The 20,877-nt window shown below is 36.5% G+C and overlaps 1 protein-coding gene across 1 annotated transcript in view; it reads right to left on the reverse strand.

Moving 5' to 3' along the window:
- Nucleotides 1-20,877, reverse strand: part of ITPRID1 (ITPR interacting domain containing 1) — a 123,324-nt gene that overhangs the window by 44,465 nt on the left and 57,982 nt on the right. The window contains exons 9-10 of the mRNA XM_025291222.3: nt 18,442-19,016; nt 13,125-13,182 (exon numbers count right to left, since the gene is read on the reverse strand). Coding sequence (XP_025147007.3) covers nt 13,125-13,182; nt 18,442-19,016 — 633 coding nt within the window. The remainder of the gene's footprint in view (nt 1-13,124; nt 13,183-18,441; nt 19,017-20,877) is intronic.

Below are 20,877 nucleotides of genomic sequence, written 5' to 3' on the forward strand. Positions count from 1 at the left end.
AGATGCAAATTCTATTCCTGGGTCAGGAAAATCCCCTGAAGGAGAGCATGGCAACTTACTCCAATATTCTTGCCTGGAAAATCCCATGGACAGAGGGGCCTGACAAGCTGCAGTCCGTGGGGTCACAAAGAGTCGGACATGACTGGAGCAATTGAACACAGTGTACATATGTTAATCCCAATATCCCATTAAGTAAAGCTTTTAAAATCATTCTCTATTTCAAATGATATAAATATTCATCTACATTTATTTGTAACCCTTTTATTTTTTCAAAATGTATTTATTTATTTATTGGCAGTGTTATGAGGCATATGGGATCTTAGTTCTCCAACCAGAGGTCAGAGCTGTGTCTCTTGCAATGGAAGCTCAGAGCCCTAACCACTGGACTTTTATAATTTGCTTTTCTTTTTTTGCATTTAACTGTCTATCTTAAATTTCATCTATCTGAAATTTATGTTGATAGAGTGAAATATTTTATGAACATACACATTTTTTTCATCAAGTTCTAACATTTATTTTCAGAATTTATTATAGTAGTCAATGATAAGCTATATTAGTTTTTCAACTGCTGAAACACTACAGAAATCTCAGAATGAAAGAGAATTGTTCAAGGATTGGTATTCTTTTATATTTTATTGAACTTAAGTCATCACTATGTTATTAAAATATTTTGCATATATATTCACAGGTGAAATTTATCAATTTTGTGAATTATTTTAGTCATATTTTGATATCAGATTTTTAAAATATCTGTAAGGAACTGGAAAGAGTTATAAATGTTTGCATTATCTGAATTGCAGAAAATTGAGTCTGGTCACATAATTTTTTTTATAGCATTGCAGTTCATGGCCATTCTCAGAGATACTTTTTGATAAACTTAATTTTTTTGTTTCTCTCTCTGTATTATTTATGTAGCTAGGTTATTTTGTTAATTTTATATATGAAAAGTGAAAGTGTTAATTGCTCTGTCATGTCCATCTCTTTGCATCCCCATAGGCTATAGGCCACCAGGCTCCTCTGTCCATGGAATTTTCCAGGCAAGAATACTAGAGTGGGTAGCCATTGCCTTCTCCAGGGGATCTTTTATATATATATGTATATATATATATATATAATCGGACAAGGCAATGGCACCCCACTTCAGTACTCTTGAATGGAAAATCCCATGGATGGAGGAGCCTGGTGGGCTGCAGTCCATGGGGTCGCTAAGAGTCGGACACGACTGAGCGACTTCACTTTCACTTTTCACTTTCACGCATTGGAGAAGGAAGTGGCTACCCACTCCAGTATTCTTGCCTGGAGAATCCCAGGGACGGGGGAGCCTGGTGGGTTGCCGTCTATGGGGTTACACAGAGTCGGACACGACTGAAGTGACTTAGCATAGCATATATATATATATATATATGTATATATATGTACGTATTTATAAATATTGGTAAATAATACTAGTATAAAATTTAATGATATAAATATATTTTTTCCTAAAATATCATCCTTGTTAATTATCTGTGGTTTTAGTCTCACTAGTAGTACTTGTGTATCTTCATAATTTAGAAAAGGGTTTGCATATTACACAGTTTATTTATCAGTGATCATGTGTCTTTCCTCTAATTTTACTTTGATTATTTAATTTTGTTTGTATGCATTATTCTCTTTTTTTTTTTGACAGTGTTGCTTTTTTCTCCCCCACCTCCAAAAAAAATAAAACTAGTGCTTGGATTTCACTTGTCAAATCATTTGTTTTCTGCTTCTCACATTACTCGTTTCTACCTGTCTATTAATCTCTAATATGTTTACCTTATTGTTTGTGTGATTATATCTTGAGACAAATGCTTACTTTTAGCTTTTTATTGTTTGATTATGAAAGCAAATAGTACTATGAATTAGCTTCAGATCAGTGCTTTTGTTCCAATTCTCCAATTTTATATGAAATGTTCTCCATTATTATTCAAATGATGTGAATTTATAGTTTTAACTTTTCATTTTCTGTACTTTTCTTTAAGATGGAGGACTCAGTCCCCAAGTCTTGGATCTGGAATTTTGTTTGTTTGGAGGAGAAAAGTGTCACTTATACTTTAATTATTGAATCAAACATTACTGCATTTATATCTATGGCAGTGGTCTATACATTATTTGTGAGTATGTGTGTATATACGATATCAATGAAATAATCTTGGCATATGATTTATAGATGCTGGTGGTGGTTTAGTCGCTAGGCTGTGTCCGACTCCTGCGACTCCATGGACTGTAGTCTGCCAGGCTCCTCTGTTCATGGGATTCTCCAGGCAAGAATGCTGAAGTGGGTTGCCACTTCTTTCTCCAGAGGACCTTCCTGACCCAGGAATCAAACCCAGGTCTCTTGCATTTCAGGCAGGTTCTTTACCGACTGAGCTACAAGAGAAGCCCCTATAGATATCTAACAAATATATAACTATTTGTTAGATAGCTTAATAAATATTCCAAGAACATTGGCAAAGAACATTTAATTAAATATTTTGCTATTAAGTGCTTATTATAAATTATGTTAATATGTTTTTCATCATATTTTATTTCATGCTTGACCTTAAAAGATGAGAATATTAAAATCTCTCAATTTGAGTGAAGATGTTGCTCAAAATGTACAAAACTGCAATTGTGCTGGAGGAGTAAGTCTAGAGATCTAAGGTACAGCCTGATGACTATCATCAATAATACTATATTGAATATTAGAAATTTGCTAAAAGAGATTTCAGGTTCATTTAGTACACACACACATCCACACAAAGTTAATTATGTGAAGAGATGATATGTTAATTAGCTTGACTATAGGAATTATTTCACATGTACCTGTGCATCAAATTATCATGCTGTACACCTTAATATATATAATTTTTGTTAAAACAAAATCTCCCATTTTTATTGTGTCAATTTCCTATAGTGTGGCAGAGTTCTTTTGCTAAGTAGTGTTATGAAAATAACATATGCACATGGTAACATAATAAAAGATGCCAATTAATTTAAAACATGTTAGTTTTCCTTCTGGTAAGGTACTGCCATTAGTAGTCCCTCACACATTCTTCCAGAAGCATCCTGCACATGCTCTGCTCTCTCAATAGAAATAGACATTGTCTTAATACAAAGAAGTATTTATACAGACTCTTTTGCACATATCTTCCCCGCTCCTTTAACAACTGTATATCTCAGAGTCCTCTCTGTATCAGCACATAAACACATGCCTCATTAAATAAAACACTATCTGAACAGATTTTAACAAAAGGATGTACAATAATTATTTAACGCAAATGTATTTTCTGCACTTAGGCTGCCTCTAGTTATTTGTTCTTATAAACAGTCTTATAGTAAAAATCCTTGTGTGTACATTTGAGTCTATTGGTAGGTCAAGCTTCAGAACTATAATAGTCACATGAAAGTTCAGTTCAGTTCAGTTGCTCAGTCGTGTCCGACTCTTTGCGACCCCATGAATCGCAGCACGCCAGGCCCCCCTGTCCATCACCAAAAGTTACATACATTTAAAACTGCAACATGAACAGATTATACTCTAAGTAATGACAATTTAACTTTCAACCAACATTGAGTGTTTGTTTTAAATTTTTACTATCATTAGGCATTGATAAATATTTGTTGTTGTTTTGTTTAGTTGCTAAGTCATATCCAACTCTTTTGCAACTCCATGCACTGTAGCCCGTGTCTATGGGATTCTCCAGGCAAGAATACTGGAGTGGATTGCCATTTCCTTCTCCAGGGGATTTTCTTGGCTCAGGGATCGTACTCGCATCTCCTGCATTGGCAGGCAGATTCTTTACAAATGAGCTACCTGGGAAACCCAACAAATCTTTAAATATTAAGATTTGCTAATATGACAGGTAAAAAACATATGTTATCATTATTGATTAAATTTGTATTTCTTTAGTTATAAGAGACATTGATCATGTTTTACCATTTTAATGGAGCTTGTATATTTCTGCCCTTAATGTCCTATTTATTTCCTTCCCTTATTAATCTATGATTTTATTGTTGTTCTAAATGATTTGTAGGGGCTTCTCACAAATTCATAAAATCAGTCTTTATATATTATATGTTAATTATTTGATATGTAATGATTCATTACTGTTAAATCTTAAATGAGGTTTATAATTTTGGTTAGTTTTTAAAGTCCTCTTTTTAATTCTTTCTTATTTTGAAGTATACTTTATTAGATTTTAATATTATAACCTTGATAGCATTTGTCTTTATTTCTCTTTTATCCTATTTTCAACCTTTCCCAGTAGTTTGTTGTAATCAAAATAGGATTTAAGCTAAACATTATTGTAGATTTTATTTTTATCCCAAGTTACTTTGTAATTTTTCTTTCCAAAAATTTAACAATAATTAAACTTGGTACGTTTAGTTGGTTTTGAGTTCATTTTTTCCATACTCTATGTGAATTATTCTAGAGTATATTGTTTTGAGTAACATCTTAATCAGTTAGAACATTGTCCTAGAAGGGAAGCCCTCCTTTGAAAATGACTTTATGTTGCCCTTGCACATAGAAAACATATGAATGGGTATAAAAAATAGGTTCACATTGTCCAGCTTCTAAATTAAATGTACGGTAGTTTATTACTATCATTTAGTGTGCTAATGTCACAGAAATTTTTTACTTTGTAAGTAATCTGTATTTTTCTGTCTGAGAATTTGTGGATAAACCCTTCCCCAGCTTATCTTTGTACTTCACACATTTCACTGTGATATTTAGGTGTTCTCATTTCATTTGTGTGCTTGGCTTATTTAAATCAAAGAATGACTTACACATTGGCTTCCCTGGTAGTTCAACTGATAAAGAATGCACCTGTAATGCAGGAGACCCCAGTTTGATTCCTCGGTTGGGAAGATCCCCTGGAGAAGGGATAGGCTACCCATTCCAGTATTCTTGGGCTTCCCTGGTGGCTCAGATGGTAAAGAGTCTGCCTGCAATGTGGGAGACCTGTGTTTGATCCCTGTGTTGGGAAGATCCCCTGGAGGAAGGCATGGCAACTCACTCCAGTATTCTTGCCTGAAGAATCGCCATGGACCAGAGGAACCTAGCGGGCTGCCATCCATGGGGTCACAAAGAGTCAGACACAGCTGAGCAACTAAGTGTGCATACATGACTTACACATTAAAAAAAATCAGATAGTACCAAGAACCATGTAATGAAATTCCCCAAAGTTTAATTGCTTTTAACACTTTCTATGTGTGATTCTTCTTGTTATATAGTTTATTTCTAAATAATATACTTCATCTCTATTTTTGACTCATTTTCAATAACATATTGTTGAGTGCTTAACATATTCCAATTCCCTCACGTGGATTAACTCATTTGATCTTCACGACACCTCTATAAATTATACTGCTATTAGTTTGCTTTTAAGGAAATTGAAGCATGGAGTTTGACTGACTTGCTTTAGGTTAGCCATTTTAAGCAGGGAAATAGGGTAGAATATGAATCCAAGTCCTTCTGATTCCACTATAAACAATAAAGTTTAGCTAATTTACACTGCTACTCCACTCCCTTTGTCCTTACATATGTATGTATCTATCTATCTGCCTATCACCTATCTAAACTTTCCTTGCTCAGTCTATCAGCTTTATTCAGTATCTTGCCAGATTTCTATTTAAGGTAAAGACATTGGTGCACTGTGCTTAATGTCTTCTATTTGCTTCCCCAGATCTAGTATCTTTTCTTTTCCACCCTACTCTATGGGTCCCATATGGACTGAATCAATGAGCTTCCTTGATATCTGGTATCATCTTGAGTTTGGTCCTGGAGATGGAAGAATGGCAAGGGAAGGAGTTTGGAGTGTTTGTTTTTCCTCCTGCCTCCCTCCTGGGTCACCCATAGTTTGGTTGCCTCCCTCTAAAAAAATCCACAGCTTTCTGTGTAACTCTTCATCCTAGGTTTTAGTCACTACTCCTTCCCCTGCCCTTTTAGTCCTGACAGTGGTAATTTCTCCCTAAAATTTCTAAACCTAGAATTTGGCACCATTCATTGTTGGTTTTAAGCTTGCTCATATGTTTATAGAAACCACTTCTCAGTCACCTAGGTTAGGTGCCATCTGTTTTCTTTTTGGAGGAAAGTCCGTATTCTTTCCTGCACCTTGTCTTCAGACTTTTCATTGACCACTTCCCAACAGATATAATTCTACCTTCAAAATGTTCAGTTTGATATTTCCACCAGTGCCAGAATTAAGCCTCTGTGTTTGCCTATTTGTTGATTCTCAAAGCTGAAAACGAATCCACAGCGTTTATCCTGTTATGGCCGTGTAAATACGATTCACTGCAGTCTGTAGTTTGGTCCGGTGGCATTTACTTTTCTCTAGACCCATTGCCACCAAACGGTACCAATTTTAAGACTTCTATTATTTGTATACTCCTCAAAAAGAAAAAGAGCCATCTGCCAATTAAATTATGACCTGCCATCAATTGTAAAATATATCTTGATTTTAATGAAAACTTGTTCATCTTGAAATTGAGGAAATATTCTGGTCAACTCTTCTCTTGTCTTCTTGACTGGTTCTTGAGCAGCTTTCAGCCTCGAGTCACAGTCCATTTTAAGCCTGTTGTTATTACTCTCATGCACCAACCATGTGTCCTCCAACCGCAAAGGGGTCATTTCAAAGTTGTATGGTACAGTATTTAAGAGCACAGATTCTGGTACTAGCTGACCTGAAACCTGGAACCCCTTTTTACTACGGGGCTATGGAAAGATACTTAACATTTCTGTCTTACAGTTTCTTCGTCTAATAATTAGAAGTAGTAATAATGCCCAACTCAGTGCTTATTTTGAGAATGCACGTGAAATACCCAGGAGAGTACCCGTCGCACTGTGACTGTCTTCCTTAAATTCAATGAAGTGCTCTGTGAGTGGTCTCCTTCAGGGGTCTCTTGCTGCTTGGTGCTCAGAGTAGCATCTCCAGTCCTCCTCCAAATGATGGAGGGACACAGAGAAGGGCCTTACTGCTCCCCAGTGAAGTATCTTCAGCAGTCTTCTCTCTCTCTGTGACTTGGCCCCTCTTAAAATACACGATGGGTTCACGAGCTGTGTAACTGGGCCCTACAATTTCCTTAGAAAAGTTTCAGGTACAAATTTGTCACATACTGACTTTGTATCTGATATCTATCTTTTTTAGAACCTCAGTCAAAACTAAGACGGGGCGAGTCCAGTTCTAACCACCTGTACGTCTATATAATACACTCCTTGGATCTGTCTTCCTTGACATTTTGTTTATTATATCCATTCCATTTTTCCACTTTATTCTTAAACAATTTCTCACACATGTCTCCTACTTTTTATTCAGCTATTTTTTTTCTAGTATTCAATCTGTCACCTACTGTCTTCATTGTATTTTTTGAATTATATTTTAATTTTTCTATTAGCATTTTGCTTTAACTATATTTTTAAATGGTTGTTTTATAACCTCACAGTGTACTTAAATTTAATATCGTACTATTTCACATAAGATGTAAAAACTCTGAGCTGTATTGATCCATTTACCAGCCTCCCCATACTCCAAGCTAAAATTGTCATAGGTATCATGTTGGTGTTTGGTATTAACATCACAGTTCACTGTCTATCATTAGTCTGAAGCGCTTCCTTTAGCATTGTTTGCAGTACAGTTATGCTGATAATGTTAGCTTTCTTTTTTCTAAAATTTCTTTTATCTTTATTTTCCTTCCTGAAGGACATTTTTGCTGCATACAGAATCGGTTGACAGTTACTTCCTGCTGGTCTCCATCATTTCTAATGAAAAGTTTTCAGTCACTCAAATTTTATTCCCTATATACACCATGTAATTTTTAATGTCCCTGTTTGAATATTTTCTCATTATAATTTTGACACTAAGAATAGTTTTCTGTATACTTTTCATACATGGGAATTGCTGAACTTCTTGAGTCTGTAAATGTGAATCTTTGAGTGAATTTGGGAAATTTTCCATAATTACTTCTTTAGATTTTATTCCTGCCCAGTTCTCTCCATTCTCTCCTTCTCTGACTGCAATTTCTTGTATATTTGAACTTTTGATGTTGTCCCACAGGCTCCTAAGACTCAGATAATTTTTTTCATGTGATTTTTAATGTCTTTTTTCTCCTGTTCTTCAGTTTATTGGATACTTTCTATTGGAATCAAGTTCCCAAGTCTTTATTTTCTCATTTAAAATAAAGCTCATCAGCTGTTAAGCCCATGCAGTAAGTTTTGTATTTCAGAAAATATAGATTTTCACTTACAGGATTTCCATTTCATTTTTATTATAATTTCTATTTTGCTTTTTAGATTTTCTTGTTTCATTAATTGTGAGCATATTTTTTCTTTCCATCCTTCAGCATGATTAGAATAAGCTCTTTAAGATACTTCTTCTGCTGATTCCAACATCTTGGTTTTCTCACAGTTTATCTCCATTAATTGCCATTTCTTCAGCCTAAGTTATATTTTCTTATTTTTTTCTTCTATTTTCCAGTAATTTTTTTATTGTACCCAGACATTGTAAATGATATGATGTTTTAGCAGTCAGGAAAACTGGCTGGAATCAAAGTCCAATTGGAAATGTCATTTCACTCTTTTAGCTTTAGCTGAGATTCTTAAAGGCTTCTTCACGCATGTTTAGTTTGACTAGCAATGTGAGTAGATTTCATACTCGGACTCTGAAGATTGTCCTCTAGACTCTCTCTTTTCTGGGATTTCTCCCCTCACTTTCCAGCTTTTGTTATTGCCCTAAACTCCGTCTTCTGATTTTTCTAGCTAGTAAGACTGATAATTTCTATAAAAATTTTTAGAGTGGTGTAAATTAGCTCTTGCTTTAGGCTAAGTGACTTAAAACAAAACAGGAAATTCACTCAGTGGCATTCTTTTATCCCAAGTGTTGAAGCTTTCTGCACAGTCTGCCTGCTTTTGGTCACTCTCTAGTGACTTTAGGTTGCTTTGTTGAGAATTCAGAGTTATCTGTGGGAGGGTTGGCCATTGGGGGTTACTTCAGTTCAGTTCAGTCACTCAGTCGTGTCCGACTCTTTGCGATCCCATGAATCACTGCACGCCAGGCCTCCCTGTCCATCACCATCTCCCGGAGTTCACTCAAACTCACGTCCATCAAGTCGGTGATGCCATCCAGCCATCTCATCCTCTGTCATCCCCTTCTCCTCCTGCCCCCAATCCCTCCCAGCATCAGGGTCTTTTCCAATGAGTCAACTCTTCGCATCAGGTGGCCAAAGTATTGGAGTTTCAGCTTCAGCATCAGTCCTTCCAGTGAACACCCAGGACTGATCTCACTCAGGATGGACTGGTTGGATCTCCTTGCAGTCCAAGAGACTCCTCAAGAGTCTTCTCCAACACCACAGTTCAAAAGATCAATTCTTTGGCACTCAGCTTTCTTCACAGTCCAACTCTCACATCCATACATGACCACTGGAAAAGCCATAGCCTTGACTAGATGGACCTTTGTTGGCAAAGTAATGTCTCTGCTTTTGAATATGCTATCTAGGTTGGTCATAACTTTCCTTCCAAGGAGTAAATGTCTTTTAATTTCATGGCTGCAATCACCATCTGAAGTGATTTTGGAGCCCAAAAAAACAAAGTTTGACACTGTTTCCACTGTTTCCCCATCTATTTCCTATGAAGTGATGGGACCAGATGCCATGATCTTCGTTTTCTGAATGTTGAGCTTTAAGCCAACTTTTTCACTCTCCTCTTTCACTTTCATCAAGAGGCTTTTTAGTTCCTCTTCACTTTCTGCCATAAGGGTGGTGTCATCTGCATATCTGAGGTTATTGATATTTCTCTGGGCAGTCTTGATTCCAGCTTGTGCTTCTTCCAGCCCAGCATTTCTCATGATGTACTCTGAATAGAAGTTAAATAAGCAAGGTGACAATATATAGCCTTGATGTATTTCTTTTCCTATTTGGAATGAGTCTGTTGTTCCTTGTCCAGTTCTAACTGTTGCTTCCTGACCTGCATATAGGTTTCTCAAGAGGCAGGTCAGGTGGTCTGGTATTCCCATCTCTTTCAGAATTTTCCACAGTTTCTTGTGATCCACACAGTCAAAGGCTTTGGCATAGTCAATAAAGCAGAAATAGATGTTTTTCTGGAACTCTCTGGTTTTTCCCATGATCCAGCAGATGTTGGAAATTTGATCTCTTAGTCATTATCAAAAACAGAATCAGACACTGTGTATTTTACCTGAAAGGATTGGTTACTTACTAGAGGTTGTTCTCGTACATAGAAGCAGTGTCTTCATACATCTCACTGAGGATATCCATTTCTGAGGATTCTTAATGATTCTTTGTAGTCATTCTTTCATTTGTGGGCATTTCTTGAAATAGCCTGTAATTGTGAATTACTAGATATTGTGGTACTTTTTCTGTGTTTGCTGGTATTAAAAAGTGACAGGAAAGGTATATTTTGCCTAATTTGAGAATTAACTTAGATTCTTTTGAAAATTATGACCATAACATGTACACTTAACTCTTTAAAACCTAGGTGAGCTCCTATTATAGATATGTCTGCAACTTCACTCACAATATATCTCAAACAAACTCTTCAAGGATTCTAGAATATAAATGATTGATTTTGTTGTCAATTTTCTAATCACACGGTTGTTTCCTTCTTATATTTATATTCTTTGTCATTCCGGCGATAATTTTTCAATGACAAAGGGAGGATGGTGCATTTGTGGCCTTGGGTCCTAACCTTTCATCAGAAGAAATTTTGCTCATTTATTTAGGGAAATGCTTAAATACACTTTTTATGCTAGTGTTCAGAGCATTGTACATGAGTAGATGAAGTATAAAATATCTTAAAACTAAGTGTTAAAGGTGTTTCAAGAGTTCGTTACACGCCTTTGTCTATTTGTGTGTATCTGTGTGGCTTAAAACTACAATTTATTGTTGCTTCGCTGTTGGCTCAGACAGTAAAGAATCTGTCTGCAATGCGGGAGCCCCAGGTTCAGTCCCTGGGTTAGGAAGACCCCCTCGAGAAGGAAATGGCAACCCACTCCAGTATTCTTGCCTGGGGAATTCCATGGACAGAGGAGCCTGGTGAGCTACAATCTAAGGGGTCACAAAGAGTCGGTCGCAACTGAGGGACAAACACTTTCACTTTCACACATGTGGCTTAAAACTACAATTTATTATTACTTTCACGGTTCCATGGGCTGCTTCAGCTCAGCTATGCATTTGTTACTTGGATTGTCTCAGGCAGCTGCAGTCAGATAGCATCTGGGCTGGAGCCATTTGAAAGTCTGACTGGACTGGGTAACAAGGATGGTGTATTCACAGGGATACTCATTCAAAGTGGTCACACATGTGGCACACCCATGTGTTGCACTTTTCACACAGTATGAGGATCAGGTTCTCAGAAGAAATGTTCCAAGAGCAGGTATCTCAAGAGCCAGGAGTCAGTAGGATGGGTTAAAGGATATGCTTGGAAGAGGCACAGCACCACTTCTTCCACATCCTATTGGTCAAACAGTCCATGTGCCTTCATCTTTTGTGTAAAGTCATCTTTTGAACTTTGTGTCAATGTTCATTATTTCATATGTGCAAATATATATATATATATAATATGTGCATATACAATTTATGTACATATAATCCATTCATATATATATATATATATATCAAAGTAATAGTTTCCCCTTTCCCCATTAATCAAGCTAGTTTTACTTATTTCTTCTCAGTCCTATTTTTTTTGGGTTAACAACAGTGGTTTTGAAAATAATAAAATCACATTTGCTTTACTAGAATTCATATTTTCTCCATTAGGTTAACCTTCACCCATCTTAATTTGCTCTCTGAATCTGAGATTAAATGTAGATTAGCACTTTTGCCTAACTTTCCGAATCATTTTTCAGAATGACTGAGGTGAATTACGTGATATCAGCAGACCTCTTAATTGAATGTCAAAGGAAGGCAGTTCTTATCAGCAAGGGGACCTCCAGCTTCACTGAGAATCATTCAATTAGATGGAAAACAGATGCTTATTTCTGTCTTATAAACCTCAATGTAGGTTAGGTGGTAATTACTTTGAAGAGCAGGATAACAATTTATGTAATCAGCAGGACCCTATAATTACTAATGCATAATTTCTAAACAGCATTTAGCAAAATGAGGCCCATACATACACTTTGTAATGAAAAATATGTGTTTGACACCACACTAAATTAAATTTAAAATTTGCATATTTTCTTCCAGGAAACACACGAGCTTCATCTGCTTTATTTTGCTTCACTAAACCCTGTCTACTTTTAGCTCTGTTATAGGATCATGGAAATGCTGAATCATAGTGATGGCTGAATGGCAGCATAAGACCCAACAGTAGAGAAAGACTTCCTTCTCTGTTGTCCGGGATGATATAACATCAATCCAAGAGATGACTTGGAAAGTTACATCTAGGCAACTTGTTTCCATTGAGAGTTTAATATGACGTTTATAGGATCACTTAATTTAGATTATAAGTGCCAGCAGAGAACTTAAAAATTATCTACACTTCTTTCTTTACCACAGATGGAAAAACTAAGGTCCACTAAGAGTTGACTCATTGGAAAACACCCTGATGCTGGGAGGGATTGGGGGCAAGAGAAGGGGATGACAGAGGATGAGATGTCTGGATGACATCACCGACTCAATGGACATGAGTTTGGGTGAACTCTGGGAGTTGGTGATGGACAGGGAGGCCTGGCGTGCTGCGATTCACGGGGTTGCAAAGAGTCAGATACGACTGAGCGACTGAAATGAACTGAACTGAACTGAAATTGGTGTGACTTGTGCAACAGCAAGCAACTGTCAGTAGGAGTAAGAACTCATTCACTCAGTCCCAGTTCTGTGTGAAATCCATTCCACTAGCCTATTCAGGTCATATAGAGTTTTTGTTAGATAGGACACAAACTATATCAGCCCCAGGAATATTGAACATTTCTGTAGTAATTATTTTGAAATTTACATGTACATACGCATTGCTAGTAGGCGTTTAATAGTAGTAGGTACAAGTAGTAGTAATAGTAGGTGTCGCATCTCCTAAATAAGCTCCTAAATAAGCTCTACATATTAAGAAAGTTGAGTACTAGTTCATTACATTTTCTTTCTGAAAGATGAAATTGTACACCTTGATGAAGTCTTACCTACAGTTTCTGAAGTCATGTCGACAGGATTGCTGGTCTCTTCTTCAAAGCTCTGGACCTGAGACACCAAAATATATCAATCTTATTAGAAATGCTTACAATTATGTAAAGTTTAAAAATAAAATAAAATAAAAAAAAGAGAAATGCTTTCATAATAAATTCACTTAATTTGTTTAATCAACATATAATGAATATTGACTGGTTCCTACTAAGAGGATTAAACATAATATCTGACTTCAAAAAGCTAACAGGCTGCTGCAGGCAAGTGACATGTACAAGGCACTCATATCAAAGATTCAAAGAGCTAAGGGAGATAAGATGAGGGAAAGAGGGGCCTCCCAGGTGGTCCAGCAGTTAAGATGCAGCACTTCCACTGCAGGAGGTGTGGGTTCCATCCCTGGCCAGGAAAATAAGGTCCTTCATGCTTGGCCAAAGGTTATAAAAGAAATAAATAATTGGGATTAGGATGAATGTTCAAATCAATTTGGAGAACACTTGCATGTTTACAATGTTTTCACATTGACAGCTACAGAACCCATTACTCCATTCAATCAAGTCTCTTATGTCAATACAATTTTAAAGCTTTATTCAAAAGAAAAAAGAAGGGGAGGGGGAGGGAAAGATTATGTCTGGTTGGGAGGAATAGAGACCCTGCCTGGAGATGTGACATTTGAGCTAAACTTACATAATATTATTACTATTAACCTAGGAAGCCTTTTTTTTTTTTTTTTTTTGCTCCTAAAGAGCATTAACTATATTTGGAGAAAGCAAGTTATTTCCCATATTTAATTTTAGCTCTCTAAGGGATTTATTTACAACTTGGTAAATTTGTGGAGAGCAATTTAGGAAATTCATAACTCAGTTGCTATGTAAATCTTAGAAAGCTAAAAGAAAATCTGATTTCCAAATTAACAGGGTTGAATTTATTTTAAAAATTCTTTTTAGAAATTAATGAATACTACTCTTTAATGAGAATAAATCATTGCTAAAACTAAATAATAAATATTTCTTTAAAAATAACAGCTCACTACTGAAACTTGATAAATATAAAAAGTCAAAGAAGGTAAAAAAAATGGTTAGTGTTAATATTTTGGAGTGTGTCTTTGCAGGCTTTCTTTTAATACATTTATTCTGGATAGAGTAATGTACTCAAATTTTTTCATTCAAAATTTGGAAGGACCTTTTCCCCTCATATTGTAAAATTTCTTTGAAAATACCACCTTTAATGAGTACACAATAGGCTATATTTTGAGGTACATTGATTTACTCAATGTTTCTCTTAATGATGGAATGTTTTCTGGGTTTTGCAAACAGAAATGCTGCTGAGATGAGTATCCTTGTACCTAAATCTAATCCACCTGCTAATGCAGAGACAAAAAAGCCACGGGTTCAATCCCTGGGTCTGGAAGATCCCTTGGAGAAGGAAATAGCAACACACTCCAATATTCTTGCCTGGAAAATCCCATGGACAGAGGAGACTGGTGGGGGACAGTCCATGGGGTCACAAAACAGTTCAACATGACTTAGCAGATAAAATCTATTTCTACATTTCATATTATTTATATGGGATTGATTTATGAATATTGAGGGCTGAATCAAATGATATGAACATTTTAAACATTGTGGTACACATGGCCAAAAATTACCTTTAACCCACGAATAAACAGGACATGAGAAAATGGCTCCACAATATAAGAAGAAATATTTATTCCTTCTGTTTTAATCTTTCGTATCTTTTTTGCAGAGAAGTTACTTTACACTTGTAATTGAGTAGACATACTTCTTAACACTATTTTAATTGGTTTTGTAACTCAAACCAGTGTATACCATGTACACTTTTCAGTATAATAAGAAAATGTTTTGCTGTGAGCATTACCCTGGAGAAAAATCCACTTAGTGCAATGTAAAGTATCTACTGCTGCTGCTAAGTCGCTTCAGTCATGTCCAACTCTGTGTGACCCCAGAGACGGCAGCCCACCAGGCTCCCCTGTCCCTGGGATTCTCCAGGCAAGAACACTGGAGTGGGTTGCCATTTCCTTCTCCAGTGCATGAAAGTGAAAAGTGAAAGTGAAGTCGCTCAAGTCGTGTCCGACCCTCAGCAACCCCATGGACTGCAGCCTACCAGGCTCCTCCATCCATGGGATTTTCATCTATTAAATAAAAGAACAACAAAAAAAGTCCCAATAACTTCAAGTGGAAACCAGGTATATTCCTGGGTCATTCCACCTGGGCCAAACTTACTAATACATTTAAAAAATAAAACAAAGAAATGATGATTACTTTGGAAACATTTCTCATCTAAACAAGATGCTGACTGGCATTATTTAATAATATGGGTACCATTCTCACTTGAGTTCCAGAGAGAAGGATCTTTGTATATAAGCAAGAGGGAAGGTTAAAGATGTTATATTGCAGATACAAAGAAGCACCCTAAGAGAGTTTACAATTAAAGAAGTTTCATAAGTATTAAATTATCTTCATATATTTGGGAATTAAAAAAGAAAGGAACAGACTTAGTTTAGGTAAAATTAAACACAAAAATATATTGATTTTTGCATTAAAATTATCTACATACAACTTTATTGGAATCATAATTTTGAGAAGTGGCCAAATATTGCCATATTCAGTCTCTAGTAGTACTTTAATGAAAACATCAATTGATCTGGAGGCAAGTTGGCTAATCAGAGTTGAAATTCTGATAGGTAGATATATAAGTACATTGGCTCATGTTTTAAATGCCATGACAATCTGCCAATTTTGCACACATTTTTCATAATTAGATTTTTTAATTTGCCATTGAAAATGACTATTAAATCTGGCATTAGCTCCTGTTTAAGCTACGATCTACCCAAGCTTCATTTAATGATATACTATTGAGTGAAACAAATATTTTTTTCCCAGTCTGTGTGATGAAGATGTAGTATTTTAAATATATTTTTTAAGAAAACAAAATTCAAATAGTGAGTTTTTTAATATCATTTTGAAGGATCTCTCTGCTTTACATATACATACACCCTTTTACACAAATCTGGGTAAATATTAAAGAAATATCAAAAACAAGGTTGGCTTCAAAGTTCAACATGATATTCTGTCTTTATACAGAAGCCACTCATAGACTAAATTAATATTACCAAATACTTCTAATATTAATTTTACTCTTTTACAAATGTTTACCAAATTCTCACTATGTACCAAAAAAATGTGTGTTTTTTTAATTTAGGCTTTTGTTAGTGTCCTAGTGTGTTCTCCCTTCCCATACCTATATATACTTATATCTATATCTGTGTCTATATATATATATATATATATATCTTTTCCTTGAGTAATTGTCATAATTGTCATAAATGAATATTTGAAATTATGTGCTGCAGGGCCTAACATTCTATTCTTAATTCTTTACGTTTACTATGATGGTATTCATTTCTGCCTGTACTCTCACACTAGATGACATACAGTGAATTTTGTTTCTTTCTAAGTCAACCTAGTCTGAAGCAGAAGAAACTTAGGAGGGGGACAGTAGAGTCTAATGGAGCTTGTCAAGAGGCTGGAGTTTGGTGAAATTTCCCATTTAGATCCCACGAAATAGGCAGCAGACTGACTAACGACTTGCAGACTGTCTTGATTTTCTTTATAGTAATTTAACTATTAGCTTGGTAGTTAAATAAGTTTTGCAAGATGGAATAAAACAATATACTCTTTTTTTAGAGCCATCTCAGTTTATACTCAAATTAGGGTATTGATCAAAGCTCTGTTTTTTCCTCCGTTTATAATTTGTATTCACTTTTATGCTATGTGTTTTTTTTTTAAGATGTTTTGATACAGGCCATTTTTAAAATCTTTATTGAATTTGTTACCATATTACTTCTGTTTTATGTGTTGGTTTTTGGCCATGAGGCATATGGGATCTTAGCTCCCCAACCAGGGATCAAACCCATTTTTCCCGCATTGGAAGGTGATGTCTTAACCACTGGGCCACCAGGGAAGTCTCTCTGCTACTGTTTTAAAATGAGATTAATATTGTAAGGTTCTTAAAATAATTTTTGACATAAATGTATGCATATAAAAATATAGACAGATACTAGCATCATAACAGTTATAAACTGAGGCAATTTCTATCTCTTTGTGGGATGGGGAGACCTACCAATAGGCATATTCATTCACCTAACTCAGTCTTCTTTTAAAGTTATTGTCAAGTTTCAACATCCTACAGCTTCCTTGGTTGTCTCTGCCCCATGGCTGGTTCAAACTTGTCGCTTTGGCGACAGAGCTGTCTCCACCCCTACCGTGTTGTTGGTTTCTGGTCCATCCCTGCCTGGCACTATGGCTGCCTTGAGGGCAGAGTCTGTGCCCTGGAGCGTCATGCATAATGGGCTCACATGTAGAGTGTCTCACACTCAGAGGGCTTGAAGAAAGCTGGCCTGACCTTAGGACTGGCATATAAATACTCTACCCCACTTCCAAACAATTTACATGGAAAGGGGGGAAAGACTTGCTCTTCTCTACTATCTTTGTAATTATTAATGATCAGAGAAGTGAGTGAAAAGGTGTATCTATTTGTAAAAAGACTTAGAAGTACATTTGGTTGGCCATCTAAATGATGAAAATTAGCACGTGTGAATGAATATGGGATGAAGAGGCAAAGAATATGTGTGAAATGGGGGTCAAGCTATGTCAGTATTAAATCCCAAAGCAAGCAAACAAAATACTATTAAACCCAAGTCCCTACTTCCTTTGTCCAAGGCTCTGCAGTAGGCATTGCAGAGGAAGTATTTTTAAGACATATTGTCTTGAGAATAAAACCTGGTCCTGAAGGAGCTTTTAGTCCAACAGGGGAGATGTCATCAACACCCACACACATGCGCACGTGCGTGCACACACACACACACAGAATATTTACTGTAACAAGCTCTCCCAGCCAAGGCTATAGAATACAGAGGAGGATTGGTGGGCAAGCTTCACTGAGTGGGAAGTAGTTGAACTGACCTTCAAAGAAGGTGAAACATGGAAAGTTAGAGAGCAGATAAAAGCATACTGAGACACATAATAAGACACTGAGGAAAAGTAAAGTCAAAAATAACCTGTGAATTCAATTGTGAGCAAGAAATGGAAAAGAAATAAGAGAAAGCAAAGGCTGGTTTCATGCTGGTTGAGTTCCGACTGAAGCAACAAGAAGGACCTTAAACGTCTTAGACCAAATAGAAGTTTGGAATGATAGCATGTACTGCTGAGGGGCTGAAAGATGAAAGGGTTACATGAGGGCTGGAAGGCGAAAGATGCCATGGTGAGAGTTCCCTCACTTAGACGTGAACACACTGACCTCTTCCATTTCGAAGGAGTCTGGTGCTTTGCCTGAAAGACGGGACAAGCTCTTGAGTTTATTAGTCTGAATTGAATTCTCCTTTCGAGTTCTGTCCTTGACTGACCCCTCAGCCACACAGGAAGGAGGAGCCTGCTTGGTCAGCATGGATAACTGAGGCCCCTGTTTGCTCAGAAGAGCTTGGGGAGGATGATGAGGTGTCAAGCTGTCACAGGCTTGAGGAGACCAATGCTCTGCCGAAGGAAACCAGTGGCTTTGGACATATTTCTTTGTCACAGCTGATACCTGTGTTCCATGCTCCCTTGTGTCTGTAGAGGTGATAGAAAATTTGTCTGTTGTCTTCAGTGACTCTGATGCTCCCAGGTTATAATCCTTTCTAATGGTCTGCTTTGAGCCTTTCCTAAAAAGTTCACCTATTCTTCTTCGATGTTCTTTGGCTTCACTTACTGAGGTTCTTTGCACACCTTTCCCTTCATCTTCCTCTTCAGCTTTGTTCTGCAGGATGTTAACATCATTCAGTAAAGACGAGAAAGTGCTGGCCACGTGATCCAGTATTTCTAGCTGTCGGAAACGACCTGAATAATTCAAGAAACACACAATTTTTAGTTTCAGTGAAACTGCATTAATGTAGTAAAAACTGAAGAGATTGAACACACTTGATTTTCAAGATGGGAAGGAGTTTACATTTCTGAAACTCAAGTTTTCCCTTAGTATATATATCACTGGTTACTTTGGACAAGATTCCTCTATATAACAAAGTATCACTGTGTTATAGGGAAAGCAAATACATTTTATATTTAGTTGAATATACATAACTATATAGATTCGAATCATTCCTATGTGTTAAACTATAAAAACTACAGACAAGGATGAATCTTGAGATTAATCTCATGTGTTTAAGTAAATGGCAAAGAGTAAACTCATTTCCTTCATATGAAGTAGCGTGAAGATTCTTCCATAGCTTGAGACAGTCACTATCATCATCATTAGCTCCATCATCTCCAGCTACATCGGGGGTCCCCAACTTCTGGGATCTAATGTTTGATGATCTGAGGTGGAGCTAATGTACTAATAATAGAAATAAAGTGTACAATAAATATAATGTGTTTGAATCATCCTGAAACCATCCCCCTCCCCTGCCTTGGTATGCAGAAAAACTGTCTTCCACAAAACTGGTTCCTGGTGTCAAAAAGACTGGGGACCACTGAATTCTACACCCTTCACCTGAGAGTGTGGAGGCATCATGACATACGGAGTCAGAAGGCCTGGATCCAAATTCCAGATCAGCCAATATCTGGAAGTATGACCACAAAGTAAATGAATTAATAGATTCACGGGGTTTAGCCCTGTGCCTGGCACATAGTAAATGGCCAGTTTCTTATCTGGAGAATGAAGTAATAGTACCAGTCTTACGTATCTCTCACATCTGTTGGGAAAAGCACAATGCTAAATAGATATCAGCTAAAATTACGTATGTGCTCAGCTCAGAAAGGGAATATACTGTCTTTAGTCTTCTAACAGAAGATAGTCGTTAAGGTGAAAATCCATTTACCTTTCCAAGCAAGCCAGCTCCTCAACTTATAAGTCTTCCTGGATGATCTGTCCTCAGTCATCCAGGCGATATGCAAGAACTGGCTTGATTAGTATGAGAGAGATCTAATGCAACAAGGGCTATTTTGGGGCTATTTAGAAAAAAATTGTAAAAACTATTTTTGTATCTCCAGATAATAAAACCACAGTAATGGAAACGGAACACTTTTTTAAATTACAGAACCTTCTCTCAACACCAGTGGTGCATGCAGGATTGCATAGCTCAGCAGTGGTCAAGGGCCCCATTGGTGTAGAAACTGCTCCGTATTCTGTTTGCACCATCACAGCAATGGTACAGACTTCTCCATTAGGCAGTCATTGTGCCTATTTGTGTCCTTCACCTGAAAATGGAGATACTGACTATTCATCCTTCTAGTCCAATGTGATGGGCTTCTTATGGAGGACGATGATATTCTGTTGAGACCTAGAGAAATTCTTGGGTTCCAGATGTTTTCAGAAACATTCTGATTACACTTCCCACTTAAATATAGTTGTAAGCTTAAGAACATGATTGCATCATCATTCCACTTTTATGATTATGTTAGCATCCATTCTATAGAAGATTTTAATACTTAGACAAAGCCTGTCAATTTTAATTGGTTTAGGTAATTCAGAGAACATAACAGCATGAAGTGTTGGATGAGGATTTTTGTTTGTTTGTTTGTTTTGCTTTGGGGCACACTGAACAATAAACCAGTTCTTATCCCTTCAAGTCTGAACTTTTTGTACTAACTTTGAATGAGACATACTTTTCCATTCTGTCTTTGGGACAACCAACTAATTTTATTATTGCTTATTTTGCGTTTGAGCTTCTCAGCCTTCTTGAGTTGAAAGTGTATTAGTAAG

The sequence above is a fragment of the Bubalus bubalis genome, chromosome 8, assembly GCF_019923935.1.
Source record: "Bubalus bubalis isolate 160015118507 breed Murrah chromosome 8, NDDB_SH_1, whole genome shotgun sequence".
Lineage (NCBI taxonomy): Eukaryota > Metazoa > Chordata > Mammalia > Artiodactyla > Bovidae > Bubalus > Bubalus bubalis.